This window comes from Heterodontus francisci, chromosome 31 (genome assembly GCF_036365525.1).
Source record: "Heterodontus francisci isolate sHetFra1 chromosome 31, sHetFra1.hap1, whole genome shotgun sequence".
Lineage (NCBI taxonomy): Eukaryota > Metazoa > Chordata > Chondrichthyes > Heterodontiformes > Heterodontidae > Heterodontus > Heterodontus francisci.
The window spans coordinates 42,511,827-42,528,649 of NC_090401.1; the positions used below are offsets into that span (position 1 = coordinate 42,511,827).

At 44.0% G+C, this 16,823-nt stretch overlaps 1 protein-coding gene across 3 annotated transcripts in view; it reads right to left on the minus strand.

The window, feature by feature from the left end:
• LOC137347195 (mannosyl-oligosaccharide 1,2-alpha-mannosidase IA-like) overlaps positions 1-4,905 on the minus strand; it is a 220,230-nt gene extending 215,325 nt beyond the window's left edge. For all 3 annotated transcript variants that reach the window (XR_010968907.1, XM_068011410.1, XM_068011409.1), the window contains exon 1: positions 4,231-4,905. Coding sequence is in view for 2 of the 3 variants with exons in the window: in XM_068011410.1 (XP_067867511.1) it covers positions 4,231-4,704 (474 nt within the window). In the remaining variant the exon portion in view is untranslated. The remainder of the gene's footprint in view (positions 1-4,230) is intronic.
• Positions 4,906-16,823: the final 11,918 nt, after the last annotated feature.

A 16,823-nucleotide genomic window follows, 5' to 3' on the forward strand; every position in this document is an offset into this window, starting at 1 on the left:
TTGGAACAGAGCTTAAGGCATGGATGAAGGTTTCAACAGATGAGCTGAGGCAGGGACAGAGTCAGGAGAGATTAAGGAGATGGAAGCAGGCAGTCTTAGTGATGGAGTGGCTATGTGGTTGGAAGCTCATTTCAGTGTCAAATATAACACCAAGGTTGCTAACAGTCTAGTTCAGGCTAAGACAGTTACCATGGAGAGGGAAGGACACAGTGGCGGGGGCCAAAGACAATGGCGTGGGTCTTCCTCATATGTAGTTGAAGCAAATTGCTGCTTACCCACTGGAAGCCAGACAGACAGTTTGGGGGGGATGGGGTCAGGCAGCACCAAAGAGATGGTGGTGGGGTACAGTTGGATGTCACCATCATACATGTTGAACCTGATGCTGAGTTTTTTGGTATGTCATTGAGCAGCAGCATGATGCAGATGAGAGATAGGAGGGAGCCAAGGATGGATCCTTGAGGGGCCCCAGAGGTAAGAGTGTTGGAGCTGGAGGAGGAGGAGGAGAAGCCATTGCAGGTGATTCCCTGGCTATGACTGGATAGATAAGAATGGAACCAGATCAGGGCGGTCCCACTCAGCTTATTAAAAATAAACTTTGTAAAAAAAAATTAAATTAAAATTATAACTTAGGAAGGCAAGATGACTGATACAATCTCCAAGAGAAAACTAAAACTGCACAGTAATGCCGGACGGCGAAAGCATGCAATTAGATCAAAGATTCCAAAAAGCAATTCCAATGCTGGAAACCTGAAATAAAACCAAAAATGCTGGAAACACTCAGTAGGTCAGGGAGCATCTGTGGAGAGAGGAACGTGTGTCAGAACTGGGAGAAGTAACAGAACCACGGAAAAGGAAGGGGTGGGAGAAAAAAAATAAATGAGTGGCTTGTGATTAAGCGGAGGACAGGAGATGATAAAATGACAGGAGTGGTACAGTGCGCGACAAAAGCATGTAATAATGAGAGAAATAAGTGAAACAAAAGATGCATCCAAGACCTAGAGGATGCTGGAAGCACTCAGCAGCACCTGTGAAGAAAGAAGTAGAGTTAACATTTCAGGTTTACTGTAATGGGTACAGTAGCGTAGTATTTATGTAACTGAACTAGTAATCCAGAGACAGGGACTATTAATCCAGAGAATACAAGTTCAAATCCCACGATAGCAGTTCCTGAAATTCAATTGTTAAAAAAAGAAACCTAAATAAATCTGAAATAAAAAACTGGCATCAGTAAGAGTGACCATTAAACTGCCAATATTATCCCGTAAAAATCCAAGTGATTCACAAATGTCTGACGGAAGTAAACCCATTGTCCTGACCTGGTCTGCCAATTTGCAACTCCAGTCCCACACTAATGTGGCTGTCTCAACTGTCCTAGCAAGCCACACCATCTTTTCAAACTGTAATAACAAACTCTGTTGTACAACTCTTATGACAAAGGAACACCCAGTCGACCCTGCAAAGTCCTCTTCACTAACATCTAGGGACGGGTACTAAAGTTGAGCGCGCTATTCCACAGACTGGTTCTGGGGCACAATTCTACACTGCTAGGCCTGCCATGAACCTGTCAGGGCCCATAACCTTTGCTGTGTCCTGTGACTCAGCCATTTCTTGATATTGTGCAGAGTGAAATGAATTGGCTGAAGACTGACATCTGATGTTGGGGATCTTGAAAGGATCTTGCAACCATCCACTTGGCACTTCTGGCTGAAGATGGCTGCAAGAAAAGTTTCCACTGGCTGGAGTCGTAACTAGCACAAAGGAAGCTGGTTGCAGCTGGGAATTGGGAACCAGGTGGTGGGGCGGGTGAGAACTCTCCAGCTGCTCCAGCAAGTGGGTAAACAGTTGCAGTTACGGGAAATCAAACATTTCAGCTCCATGACAATGCTGCAGTTTTTCAGGATAGTGTTCAAAGCACAACTACCTCCAGTTGTTTTATCAATGACCTTCCCGCATCACCAGGTCAGAAGTAGGGCTGTTCGCTGATTGCAGTACTCAGCCCAATTTGCAAATCCTCAGATTTAGTAGTGCAAGCCTGCATGCTGCAAAACAGACTACATCAAGGCATGAGCTGACAGGTGGCAAGTAATATTTGTGCCACAAGAGTGCCAGGCAATGACCTCACACAAGAGTCTTACCACTCATGACATTCAATGGCATTACTAATGACAAGTCTCCCACTATCAATGCCCTGGGGGGTTGCCATTGGTAAACTCAATTGGTCCAACCACATCATTGCTGTGGCGACTAGAGCAGCCAGAAGCTGGGTATTGTGAACAGATTACCTCCTGACCTCCCATCACACATAAGGCACAAGTCAAGGTTGTGATGCAATATTCTCCACTTGCCTAGATGGGTACAGCTGCAACATTCAAGAAGTTCAACACCATCCAGGACAACTCAGTCTGCTAAATCAGCAACCCATCCACTACCTCCACCAACGCACCATGGCTGTATTCTGTTATCTAAGAATGCACTGCAGCAGCTTGCCAAGACTTCAACAGTATCTCTTAAATCCACAACCTCCACCACCTAGGACAAGGGCAGCAGGTGCATAGGAATAGTTATAGGCTTCAGGATGACAAACAGGACAGTGAAATGGACAGAGGAATGACAGATGAAATTCTATACAAAAATGGTGTGAAGTGATGATGCATTTTGGGAAAACAAACATGTAAGAATTGTACCATAAAATGGTACGATTTTGAAAAGTGTAGATGAGCAGAAAGACCTTGATGTCCATATACACAAATCCTTAAAAGGTAGCACGACAAGTTGAAAAGGTGGTTATAAAAGCAAATGGTTTACTTGGATTTATAAATAGACGAATAGGATGTAAAAGTAAAGAAATGATGATAGAACTTCATAAATCACTGGTTAGGTCAAAGCTGGAGTATTGGGGACAATTCTGGGCATCATCCTTCAGTAAAGATGTAAAGGCCTTTGCAAGGGAAAAGAGAATGTCTACCAGGATGTTACCAGGGATGAGGGACTTCAGGTATGAGAGGTTGGAAACGTTAGGAATGCTTTCCTTGGAGCAGAGAAAGTTCAGAGGTAACCGAATAGAGAAAAACTATTCCCTCTGGCGAGTGAATCAATAACCAGAAGCCATAGATTTAAAATTAGCAAGAGATCACTCAGAGTTGCTGGAATCTGAAATACATGAAAAGGTGGTATAATTTTAAAAGGGAGATGAGCAGGTACTTTTAGAATGAACTTGAGGGGGAAGACAAAAAGTGGGGGTTTGGGACTAAACATGACAGCTCTTTCAAAGAGTCAGGCATGATGGACCAAATGCTTTTATGATTCTATGAAGTATATGAGTAGAGAGAGGAGGAATGATGTTCCAGAGACTTCCTTCATCAGGACACAGTGACAAGTCAGAGTCCAGATGGCTGAAGATGGCCAGTTCCAATGGTTGGCCCACAGTATGCGGCAAACTGGCACCAATGACCTCAGCTATCACAGAACTTTGCTACTCTGAAATCGGTGAAATAAATATATCTGCCTGCATTAGTATACATGCATGCAGTAGCAAGGGAGATAGGTGTCTCCCCATCACTCAAGAATGTTCGTCCAAGAGCTCCCCTCTACCTAGTTAAATCTGCAAACCAACGCAGTTGCCCAAGATGTTGCCGTCACCATGCACAAGCGACTACTTGAGAGTCATAGGTACGAATTGTGTGCAGCATTGGAATCATGAGGTGGAAGTCCAATGACAGGTGTCGTGGCTGACTCCTAATCAAGTGAAGCTACTCCTAAAACTACATATTACAACTCATAAAAATGACAAAGAAAAGGAAATAGAAACGTTGGCGCATTGAATGTTTTTAATATTCTTTGGTTTATCTGTGCTTTTTGTCCAAACCATTATTGGAAACAAATAGATTTCCTCAGTTTCGGTTGTTTCCAACTATCCCCATTAGACTAACACTGTAATCAGACACAGCTTCCCAGTACGACTGTCTGAAAATCTACAAAGGGACTCCCACACTACGACATCCAGAGCTCCAAATTAATGGCAATGCAACTGGCCCGATAGTGAACATAATCCAATGTGAGCCGACTCCATTGTGTTCCTACAATCTCCTAGCAGCGCCAAACCGCTAACATTGCTGTATATTTGCAGTTGTTAGTATTTCAGTGGGTTTTGTGAATCGGTAACTTTGATTAGCCCTTTTGCCCTCCTCATTTTCAGTTCCGATTTACGTTTGGGATTAGATCAATTCTCACCTCTTTGACTTTCTCCCGGTGGCTCCTCACGTCTTGATCTGCCGACTCTGTTCCTACTTCCAATAGTGGCGGGTAGCGGCTGTTATCAGCTTCCACCACCTCTGCCCCATTCTCTGAGCTATGCTCTCTTTCCGTCAACTCCTGGAGGATCTGCTCCGACACAGACTCTTTTCCGAATCTGCCCTCCTGTCTTCGTCGAACTGAATCGATGTGCGCTTCTGTCTGTCTGTGCCGGGAGCCCGCGGCGGGCCCTGGCCCCAGCCCACTCCCTACACCGTCCGTGTGCTGCGGCTCGGTGGGCAACAAAAAGAAGCGACGGAGGCGTACGGAATCGGGTAGAAAGAAGATGGCCCCGAAGCACACAGTGACCAAAGCACTGAGCAGGAGCAGAAAGACGAACCGCTTGGAGAGGCGAACACCCCCGAAGCGACTGCCCAGCCCCAGCCCAGACCCCGAACACAGCTTTCGGATCATCGGCACTCGCACACAGAGCAACTACTGAGAATGGTGAGGGTGGGTCAAACCCAACAGGATCTTCCTCGAACCCCAAAACCCAACAGGCGCGGTCCCCCCGGGCTCGGGCTGCGCAGCCTCACTCTTCCCTCCCGCGCTCCAACGGCTCGCAAATTGCCGTTAACCTCACTCCGCTCGAGCTCTGTTTTTCTCCCGTCACAATCCGTCACACGCCGCACCGGAAGTCACGCCCCCTCCTGCCTCCGCTCTCATCATTGGTCAGTCTTGTTGTCAATTAAGAGGATGGATGGGAGGGAAGAGACGGTCGGTACAGACCATTGAAATGTAGTCAGGTATAAAAAGTATCTAAAAGGTGACTGCAATGTTGGCCCTTATAAACTTGAAGGCTAGAATTTAAAGGGAAGGAAATTTTACTGCAGCTGTGCAAAGCGCAGAGTGAGAAATCAGCATCATTTAAAGAGGGGAATAGGGATGGAGAGAGGGAATAAGGAGGAATGGGGAGGAATAGGGAGGGTGGGGATGTGAGAAAGTTATGAGGGAGGAGACAAAGGTAAACTATCTCTTGAGTAAATTTAAGGAGATAGATAGATTCTTAATTAGTAATGGGTTGAAGGGTTATGGAGAACGGGCTGGAAATTGGAGTTGAGGCCCAGATGAGATCAGCCAAGATCGTATTGAATGGTGGAGCAGGCTCAAGGGGCTGAACAGCCAACTCCTGCTCCTAGTTCTTATGTTCTCAACCTCTCTTCAAGCTTTGACATAGTTGACCGTGCCACCCTCTTCTGAACGCCTCTCCACCATTGTCCAGTTGAGTGAGACTGCATTCGCCTTGTTTCATTCTTATCTATCAAGTCAGAGCCAGATTATTACCTGCAATGGCTTCTCTTTCCATTCCTGCATTGTTACTCTTGTGTCCCTTAAGGATCTATCCTTGATCCCCTCCTATTTCTCATCTACATGCTGCCCTTTGGTGACATCTTTCAAAAACACAGCGTCAGTTTTCACATGTATGCTGACAATACCCAGCTCTACCTCACCACCACCTCCTCCACTGTCGCTAAATTATCAGAATTCATGCCCAGCATCCAATATTAGGTGAGCTGAAATTTCCTCCAGTTAACTATTGGGAAGCCCAAAGCCATTGTCTTTGGTCCCTGATACAAATTCCATTCCCTAGCTACTGACATCATCTCTCTCCCTGGCAACTGTCTGTGGCTGAATCAGGCTGCTTATAACTTTGGTGTCATATTTGACCCCAGGAGGAGCTTCCAACCACATATCTGTGCCATCTCGAAGACCACCTATTTCCACCTCTGTAACACCATCTGACTCTGCCCCTGCTTCAGCTGATCTGCCGCTGAAACCCTCATCCATGCCTAGACTTGACTTTTCCAACACACTCACGGTCAACCACCCACATTCTACCCTGCGTAAACTTCAGTTCCTCCAAAACTCTGCTGCCCGTATCCTTACTCATACCAAGTCCTGTTCACCATCACCCCTGTGCTTGATGATATACATTGGCTCCCAGTTAAGCAATGCCTCAATTTTAAAATTCTCATCTCATTTTCAAATTCCTCCATAGCCGCGCCCTTCCCTATCTCTAGAAACTCCTCAAGCCTCACAACCCTCCAAGATATCTGTGCTTCTCTAATTCTGGCCTCTTGAGCATCCCCAATTTTAATTGCTCCATCATTGGCGGCATGCCTTCAGCTGCTTAAGCCCTAAGCTCTGGAATTCCCTCCCTAAAGCTCTCTGCCTCTCTTTCCTTCTTTGGGGCACTCCTTAAAACCTACCTCTATGACCAAGCTTTGACTATTGCCCCTAATGTTGCCTTATGTGGCTCAGTGTCAAACTTTGCTTTATAACACTCCTGTGAAGTGCCTTGGGATGTGATGGATTCTCCCATTGTTTCAACAGATGAGTGTTCAGCAAGAACACTGGTCGTTCACTATCCAGGTTGGTATCATCTCATATGTGATGTTAAACCAAATCTTGATTTGCAGATCCGATGCAAATATTACATATGAAGGCACTGTCTTTGTGGCGTGCTCACTTATTCTGTAGGAGCCTGATTGTTTTCCTCAAATGTTGAGATTTCTTGATAACAGAGACTTCTCCATTTGGATCTGTCCATGGTTGTTTTTCTCATGTTGTGGGGTCCAACTTACAGGCTCTTAAGATTGGCTTTCAGAATGTCTTTGTATCCATGTTTGGGACGTCCTACGGTTCAGGTTCCCCTGCTCAGCTGGCTGGAGAATGCTTCCTCTGGTATGCTGGAATCCGCGATGCAAACCACATGGCTAATCCAGCGAAGATAAACTCTCATGAGCATGTTCTCGATACCAGGTATTAGACAGCTTGCAAGAACTTCTGTGTTAGGGATTTTGTTCTCCACTTGATGTTGCAGATAGATCTTAAAGAACGAAGGTGGAATGCATCTAGTTGCTTTATGTGACAGCAGTAGGTTGTCGCAGGCATAGAGAAGTGATGTGAGAACTACTGCCTGGTGGACTTTGATCTTTGCTTTAAGACAGACTCCATGCTCTCTCCAAAGCCTGTGGATGAGCCTACCAAATGCTGAGCTTGCTTTTGCCAGGTGTTGGACGATTTCATCATCCAATGTGGTGTTGTTGGAGAGAATACTCCCAAGATAGCAGAACTTCTGAGCTGAGTTGAGGGGCATATTGTTGATTGTGACTATGGGGTCTTGGAGTTTGTGGCCAGGAGCAGGTTGGTACAAAATCTCTATCTTTTTTAGAGTAATTGTAAGGCTGAAGCGTTCTGTGTCTTGGGCAAAGTGGTGAACAACCAGCTGGATGTCCTCCAGAGTGTGTGCAATGACAGCACAGTCATTGGCAAACAAGAGTTCATTTAGTAGTTGTTTGTTGATCTTTATGCGAGCCTTGAACCCTTGCAGATTGAAGAGGTTGCCGTCTGTCCTGAGCTGAATGTGTACCCCTATGTTGAAATCTTTGAGTGCATACAAGAGCAAACAGAACTGGAGCCATCAGACAGCCTTGCTTGGTGCCAAGGTGACAGGAACGGCATCTGATAAAACATGATTCTGCATTACGCTAGCCACCGTGCTGTCATGAAATAACAGATGAACCTGATCATCTTTTCAGGGCAGCCATACTTGTACAGCACCTTCCACAGGCCTTCACGGTTTACTGTGTTGAAGGCCTTAGTCAGGTCAACGAACACCATGTGTTTGCTGGACTTTTATTGAATTTGATGTGTCGCCAAGAAAGATCTTGTCAATCATTCCTCTTCCAGCATGAAAGCCACACTGTGATTCTGGATACACCAAGTCTATAAGATGAGTGACAATCCTGTTCAGAATAACTCTTGCAAAAAATTTTCCCACTTTAGAGAGAAGTAAAATACCGTGATGATTGTCACAGATGGACTTGCTTCGCTCCCATTTGTACAGGTCAGTTATGGAAGCATCCTTGTAATTTTGGGGCACAATGCCCTGGTTCCAGATTAAACAGAAGAGGCTAGTGAGTTTCCTAACCATGTAAGCTCCTCCATACTTGGATACTTCAGGTGGAATACCATTGGCTGCCAGAGACTTACTCACAGACAATTGCTTTATGGCCTTGGTGACATTGGCTGAGATGGATCGAGGGCAATCTCATCCAGAACACGATGCTGTGTAAGTAATTCAATGGTGTTGTCACACATTGTAGATTCTTGGTTCAGGACATAGTTAAAATTCTCTGCCCAACGAGAGGGAATCTCATACCTGTTTGTTAAGAGCTGATTGTCATCTGCTGAGAGGATGGGTATCGTACTGTTGGTTTTGGGACCAGAGACAGATCAGAGACCATCATGGAGAGCCTGCAGGTCATGCTTAACGGCAGCTTCCTGAAGCTCTGCATCTTTGTTCTCCCACCATTGGTTGTTCATCTTTCTTAGTTTGGCCTGCAGCGTGATTTGTATGATGGCATCTGGCTTTTCTTGCTGGTGATTTTTTTGTCAGATTTGTAGGATCTGTAAGCATTGTGCACATCATTGAGTAGCTTGGCTATATCTTGGCCGTTGTTGTCAAACCAATTTTGGTACTTCAGTTTGGTGAATCCAAGGACCTCAGGTGCCGTGCTATGGGTGGCATCCTTTAACTTCTTCCAAGAATCTTCAATGTCTGTGTTATCTTCTGGGATACCAGCAAACTCTATGGCTAATTTTTGTTCCAGTTCCTGCCTCTTGGCAAGTCTTTTAAGATAGTTACATCAAGCTTCCTTTGTGGTTTGACTCTATGTTGTTGCACTTTAGGTGTTATCGTCAAGGACATGATGTTCTTGACAAGCCAATGATCTGACCAGCATTCAGCATCTCTAAGGCAGTGGGTGGAGGACATGTCCTTGAGGTTTCTCTGTCATACAATAATGTAGTCCAATGTTTAGATCTCTGGTGCATCCATGTTGTTTTCAATTTATAATTTTGTTGGAAGATTATGTTTGTAATGGTGAGGTCAAGCTCGCTGCACTTAGAATAAGCTGGCCATTGGGGTTTACTCTATCAATGCCATGGTATCACAGAACTCCCTTCCATGTATTACATACAATCTGTATCAATATGGACATTGAAATCACCAGGGATGATCAGTTAGTCCTGGTGTGGTACTCCTCTGATGATCCTGCTGAGATTGTCATAGAATGCTTCTTTGACCTTATCTGCATGTGGCATTGTTGGTGCGTAGGTGCTGATGAATGTTGCATATTCTTTTCTAGCAAGAATTATTTGAAGTACTATGAGTCGGTCGTTGATATGCTTAAGAAGTGTCAAGTTTACGTGCCAATTCAGATCGAATGGCAAAGTCCACACCTGACTGTTGAGGCTGGTCCTTGGACTTGCCAATTCAGTAGAATGTGTAACTTGTGCCTACTTCCTCAAGATGAGACTCCTCTGCGAACCTTGTTTCAGTTAGAGTGGCTACGTCAATATTGTACCTGCTCAGAGTTCTGGCTATGAGGGCTGTTCTATGCTCTGGTTTTGTATTATTGTCTAAAAATATTCTGACATTTCAGGAGCTGATTATCATCCGATGGTTAGTTGTCCTTTGAATTTGAGTTTTTTTATGTTTCGAGTGCAGTGATTGGTGACCAGCCAGGAGTGGTGACCTGACAGGTGCAGGGAGGGCATACTGTGTTTAGGGTTCCTTTTGTTCCCCTTCATCGGACTGGGGAAAGCAACACTGTATCTGAAAAGAGAAAATATTGGAAATACTCAGCAGGTCAGGCAGCAACTGTGGAGAGAAAAACAGAGTTAACGTTTCAGGTCTGTGACCTTTCATCAGAAGCAGCAAAAGTTAGAAATGTAAAAGGTTTTGAACAAGTGAAAGGAGGGAGGGGGGAAGAAGAACAAACGGGAAGGTCTGTGATACTGTGGAGGGCAGCAGAGATGAAATGACAAAAGGTTTCATGACGCTTGTATGGAGGTGACTGAGGAGTGGACCAGGGTGTCACAGAGGGAATGGTCCCCACAGAATGCTAGTTTTTGCTGGTTCATTTTTTCCCCCTCTTGTTTCTTTCTTAATCCCTTTATTTTGTGTTTGGATGGCTGTTATCCTGCCATTTACACCTCATCCAGACACACCTTTTGTTTCTTTTATATCCCATTACCTCTCCTCTTGGCTTTGTACCATGAAACCTTTTGTCATTTAATTGCTCCTCCCCTCCACCCTATCATAGACTTTTCCTTTTGTTCTTCTTCCCCTGTTCCCCTTTCATGTGCTCAAAACCTATTACATTTCTAATTTTTTCCAGTTCTGATGAAAGGTCACTGACGTGAAACATTAACCCTGTTTTTCTCTCCACAGATGCTGCCTGACCTGCTGAGTATTTCCAGCATTTTCTGTTTTGTTTCAGATTTCCAGAAGTTGCAGTATTTTGCTTTTCTATACCCAAAAAGGTCTGCTGTGTCGCCTTTAGCAGATACAAGTTCCACATCTGCCCCGATGTATGGACAGCAACCATCACCCTGAGGCTGCCTGTGTGCAAGGTTGTGATTGAAGACTGCCAGTAGCATCCTCTGCCTGTCCCTGTCGCCACTTCCCCATCGCCACAGGGCTTGGTAGCTGATATGTTGGTTGATTTGATTGTTGAACAACCTGCACATTGATTATATTTAAGTGGGTGAGGTTTGTGCGAGCCGCTCCCACTCTCTCATCCAAGGCAGCTAATGCTGCACTGGTGCAACATGTACCACAAGTGCAGCAGCTGAAAGGATGCAGATTTGAATTTTGGAGTTGTCCTTCTCCTAGATGGGGGCTAAGCAAGCTGGAGAGCATCACCTGTCCTTTCTACACAACATGTACCACAAGTGCAGCAGCTGAAAGGATGCAGATTTGAATTTTGGAGTTGTCCTTCTCCTCGATGGGGGCTAAGCAAGCTGGAGAGCATCACCTGTCCTTTCTACACAACATGTACCACAAGTGCAGCAGCTGAAAGGATGCAGATTTGAATTTTGGAGTTGTCCTTCTCCTAGATGGGGGCTAAGCAAGCTGGAGAGCATCACCTGTCCTTTCTACATTGCTATCCAGTCCATTGGCACCAACTTAGTTCTTCTGCACTGTCAGCTGACGAAGACTTTACAATTTGGCCCATAGCTGGGGGTTTAAAATGAGAGTTTTCCTTCTGCTAGGTAGGCTGCCAACCAAGGCTGACGAGCCCCACCTTCCCAGATGTATCACTACGTAAAACGCATTATATAATTATGAGTTGTTGTTGAGGGAAGGGATGAAGAAGATGGGGAGGGTTAAGAGGATATGGGAGGAAATAAGTGATAGAGTTTGCCTCCACAGTATGAATAAACATTGTGGCCGAGAAATTAGTCTAAACTGCTAAAGCCCCAATATGGTGGACAGGAAACATGTGCACATTTCCAACCAGAGGTGCACCACTCACTCTATTGGGTAAAAATAAATGAGAGGCATTCCTTTAACCACACTTGAAGTAGGCATTAAGCACTTTTGCATATGCAAATAAAGGTTGAACACTCGTTTGAGGTCCCTTCTCCAAGATTGGTTTGCCTGAGGCAGCCAGCGCCATCACTTGCATGAAGGTAAATGTCCTTTAGGGAAGGAAATCTGCCGTCCTTACCCGATCTGGCCTACATGTGACTCCAGAACTACAGCAATGTGGTTGACTTTTAACTGCCCGCTGATGGCCTAGCAAGCCACTTAGTTCAGTTCAAGGGCAATTAGTGATGGGCAACAAATGCTGGCCTAGCCAGCGATGCCCACATCCCAAAAACAAAACTTTCTGGAATGTGGATGTTACAACCAGGTGAGAAAGGTGTCTAGGGGTCCCTCTCAGCCTTCACCTGGTCTTACTATTACAGGGTTTAATTTTAAACACACCATGTTTTTTTAGCTCCCCCTTGGTGAATCTTTGGTCACTGCTTTCCAATTGTAAGGCAAAGAAACCAGCACAAACTGGTTTCTTAGGTTTAAAGAAGAAAAGGTGAAATTTATTAAACTTAAACTCTAATTCGGTTAATGCCTACGGATACACGACTCACCCATGCCAGCATGCATACGCGATACACACATGGAAATAGAGACAGAAAAGAGCATAAGAAAAAAATAAAGTGGAAATGTTTGAGGCAATATCTGAAGAGTTTTTGTTACAGTTCTTCGAGCTCACTGTAGAGTCCTTGATTGTAGGTAGATCTTGCTTTTCGTCGGGGCCCAGTATTCTTCTTAAACCTTGTTCACTGTAGGAGACTTTTCTCTTGTGGTTCATGTGTCTTCAGTAGATTCAGAGGCTTGTGAGAAAGAGATGGGAGCAGACAGGAGAGATCTTCTCAGTCCAGGTACAAACAGTCTTTCTGAGCTCAAACTCTCTGGGGCTAGTTCAAAAGACCCTGGAGCAGCCAGTTAGTCATGTGACCAGCCGGTCTAACCAGTCCTGGATTGTATCACCTTAGCAGTCTCTGGAATGCTTCTCTTACACACAATACCTGGTGATCAAGGTCCATTTGGGTTGAATGTGTCAGGGAATGGGTCCCTTGTCCTTCCAAGCACTGCCTGTTAATATGCAAATGTCTTTTTCCAGCCATGGTTGATGTGTTTAACAAGTCATTTCCTTGCTCCAGCAATAGTTACAAATCAATGTTCATGACAAAATTAATGTGCCTCATCCTCGGCAGGTGGGGGCCTAGCATGACAGTGGAGCAGGCGTGATCTTCCTGACCCCATATTAAAATACCTGATCACTACTTTGTGGCCCCTGTGTTAGCTGACATTGCATATGGTTACCTCTCCTCAGATACTGTGCATCTCACTTTCAAAACCACCGTCTCATCACCCCTCTTCAAAGACCCACTCTCAACACCTCTGATTTGTAAACTACCAGCCCATCTCCAACCTGCCTTTCTTTCCCAAAGTTCTTCAATGTGTTATCGCTTCCCAAATCTATGCATTTCTTTCCTGCAACTTCATATTTGAATATGTCCAATTGGATTTTCGCCCCTGCCACAGTACTGAAATGGTCTTAGTCCGTTACAAATTACATCATTTGTGACTTTGACCATGATACATAATTCCTTCTTGTCCTCCTCAACTTTTCTGCAGCTCTTGACATGGTTGACCACACCACCCTCCTCCAATATCTTTCTTCCATCGTCCAGCTCAGTGGGATTGCCTTCAATTGGCTCCCCCCTACCTGTTGAATCATTGCCAGACTGGCTTCTCTTCCAACCCAATTGTGTTATCTCTAGAGTTTTTGTTACAGTTCTTCGAGCTCACTGTAGAGTCCTTGGTTGTAGGTAGATCTTGCTTTTCGTCGGGGCCCAGTATACTTCTTAAACCTTATTCACTGTAGGAAACTATCTGTTCCTCTGACTCTGGTCTCTTAAACAATTCCCTCAGTGACAATGTCAGAAACTGATCCTGTATAATTTGACAATCAGCGATCCAGCTAATGCTGAATTATGGTAACACTAATGAACTGCCTTTACAACTCAGTTATTCCTTTTATTAATAACACTATTAATTACTAATTATTCAAACAGCTTCATGACCCTGTCTATGTCTATTCCTATTAATTATTTGTATTCTCAATGTTTAAATTTAAGTAGTAATAAATATAGTTTGTAGTCAGTACATAGTTATTAATGGCTGACATGTCTGACTTTTTTCTTTGATGATTTGGCAAAAAATCTTGGGTATCTTGAGGTGAACTCAAACTCAATCTAAACCTGATGATATAAGACAGTTCAACTAGCCAAACATAGTCATCATTCAGCCCTAGAGTTAGTAAGGAGTTAAGTGAAGGGTTAAGGATTTGTCTGGTTCCTTCATATATGCTTTCAGGATACCAAACCCAGTGTTCTTACAAGATGGTGGAATGGGTAAAAAAGTTAGAGCTGGAGTTTAATGGCAGTAGTCATGTGAGATGGTACATTTTGGTTTTTAAAAAAAGTAATAATTGTCTTTTAAATCATAGAACGGCTACAGCACAGGAGGATGCCATTCAGCCTGTCATGTCCGTGCCAGCCCTCTGCAAAAGCAACTCATCTGATCCCACTCCTCCACCTTTTCCCCATAGCCCTGCAAGTTTTTTCTCCTCAGATAATTATCCAATTCTCTTTTGAAAGCCTCAATTGAATCTGCCTCCACCACACTTTCAGATAGTGCATTCCAGATCCTAACCACTTGCTGCGTAAGAACGGTTTTCCTCATGTCACGTTTGCTTCTTTTGCCAATCACTTTAAATCAGTGTCCTCTGGTTCTCAATCATTCTTCTAACAGGAGCAATTTCTCCCTATCTACTCTGTCCAGACCCTCATGATTTTGAGGAATGGGGAGAAAGCTGGGCAATGTGGAAGAGAAAAGGAATTTTGCAGTTCAGGCTCCCCAGGGTAACTGGTAAAAGGTGCCTGGACCTGCACCTGAAGTGCTGTAACCTGCAAGGCTACAGACCAGATGTTGCAAGGTAAGATTAGATTGGGCGGTTACTTTTTTTCAGTCACTGCAGACATGATGGGCTGAATGGCCTCTTTCTGCACCATAACTTTTCTATGGTTCTACCAGGGATGTGGTACTGAGCAAATTGTTGGAGTTGCGGGCTAACAATTTCCTGGTCCTGATGGACTTCATCCTCAGATCCTAAAAGAAGTGGCAAGTGGGATAATTGATGAGTTATTTTAATTTTCCAAAATTCCCTAGATTCAGGGAAGGTTCCATTACTTTGGAAAATAGTGAATGTAACTCCTTCATTCATAAAGGGATGGAGACAGAAAGCAGGAAACTACATGCCAGTTAGCTTAGCATCTGTATTAGGGAAAATGTTAGAAGCTGTTTATTAAAGACATTATAGCAGGACACTTAGAAAAATTCAAGATAATCAGGCAGAGTCAACATGGTTTTGTGAAAAGGAAATCATGTTTAACCAATTTATTGGAGTTCGTTGAGGGAGTTACATGTGCTGTGGATAAAGGGGAACTGGTGGGTACTGTACTTAGATTTCCAGAAGGCATTTGATAAGGTACCACATCAAAGGTTATTGCAAAAAATAAAAGCTCATGGTGTAGGGGGTAACATATTGGCTTGGATAGAAGATTGGCTAGCTAAGAGGAAACGTAGAGTAGGCATAAATGGTGGTTGGCAAGATGTAATGAGTGGATGTGCCGCAGGGATCAATGCTGGGGCCTCAACTTTTTACAATTTATATAAATGACTTGGATGAAGGGACCGAAGGTATGGTTGCTAAATTTACTGTTGACACAAAGATAGGTAGGAAAGTAAGTTGTGAAGAGGACATAAGGAGGCTACAAAGGGATATCGATAGGTTAAGTGAGTGGGCAAAGGTCTGGCAAATGAAGTATAATGTGGGAAAATGTGAAATTGTCCATTTAGGCAGGAAGAATAAAAATAAAGCATATTATCTAAATGGTGTGAGATTGCAGAGCTCTGAGATGCAGAGGGATCTGGGTATCCTAGTGCATGAATCGCAAAAGGTTAGTATGCAGGTTCAGCAAGTGATTAGGAAAGCGAATAGAATGATATTGTTTATTGTGAGGGGAATTGAATACAAACGTAGGACGGTTATGCTTCAATTATACTGGGCATTGGTGAGATCACAGCTGGAGTACTGCATACAGGACTGGTCTTCTTATTTAAGGAAGGATGTAAATGCATCGGAAGCAGTTCAGAGAAGGTTTACTAGACTAATACCTGGAATGGGCAGGTTATCTTATGAGGAAAGGTTGGACAGGCAAGACTTGTATCCGCTGGAGTTTAGAACAGTAAAAGGTGACTTCATTGAAACATATAAGACCCTGAGGGGTCTTGACAGGGTGGATGTGGAAAGGATGTTTCCCCTTGTAGAAGAATCTAGAACTAGGGGTCACTGTTTAAAAATAAGGGGTCACCCATTTAAGGCAGAGATGAGGAGAATTTTCTCTCTTAGAGGGTCGTGAGTCTTTGGAATTGTCTTCCTCAAAAGGCGGTGGAAGCAGAGTCTTCGAATACTTTTAAGGCAGAGGTAGGTAGATTCTTGATAAGCAAGGGAGTGAAAGGTTATCCGGGGTAGGTGGGAATGTGGAGTCGAGGTTACAGTTCAATCAGACATGATCTTATTGAATGGCAGAGCAGGCTCGAGGGGCCAAGTGGCCTACTCCTGCTCCTAATTCATATGTACGTATGTTGGATTGGCGCTAGATGACTTTACAGGTGCAGAGAAACATCTGGTAGCAATATGTATACCCACTTTTGATACAAAAGAAACAATGGCCACTGGATGTTTTAGGGTAGTGTGATACTTGATACACACTTGATAGTGTGATTGTAGAACTTGCTTTGTCAAATCTATATGAAAGCTGTAATAAATTCAATGCTGACACATGTAATCCCATTAAGTTTCAGTTATCCTTTAATTGCATTAATTAAGAATTATACTAAATCTTACTATGAAGGGATGATACTGTCCCTACAGTAGTAGCAGAGCACCAGCTCCTTCAAACAGAAATTCAGTCTGTAGTCATTTAAAACATGTGACTCCCACATAGTAATTGGTAACTTTCTGTTAAGAACCTTCTGTCCAGACCTGGATAGTCAAAGTATTAAATGGTTGGGGTCTGGGAGCCAATGTAGGTCAATATCACTG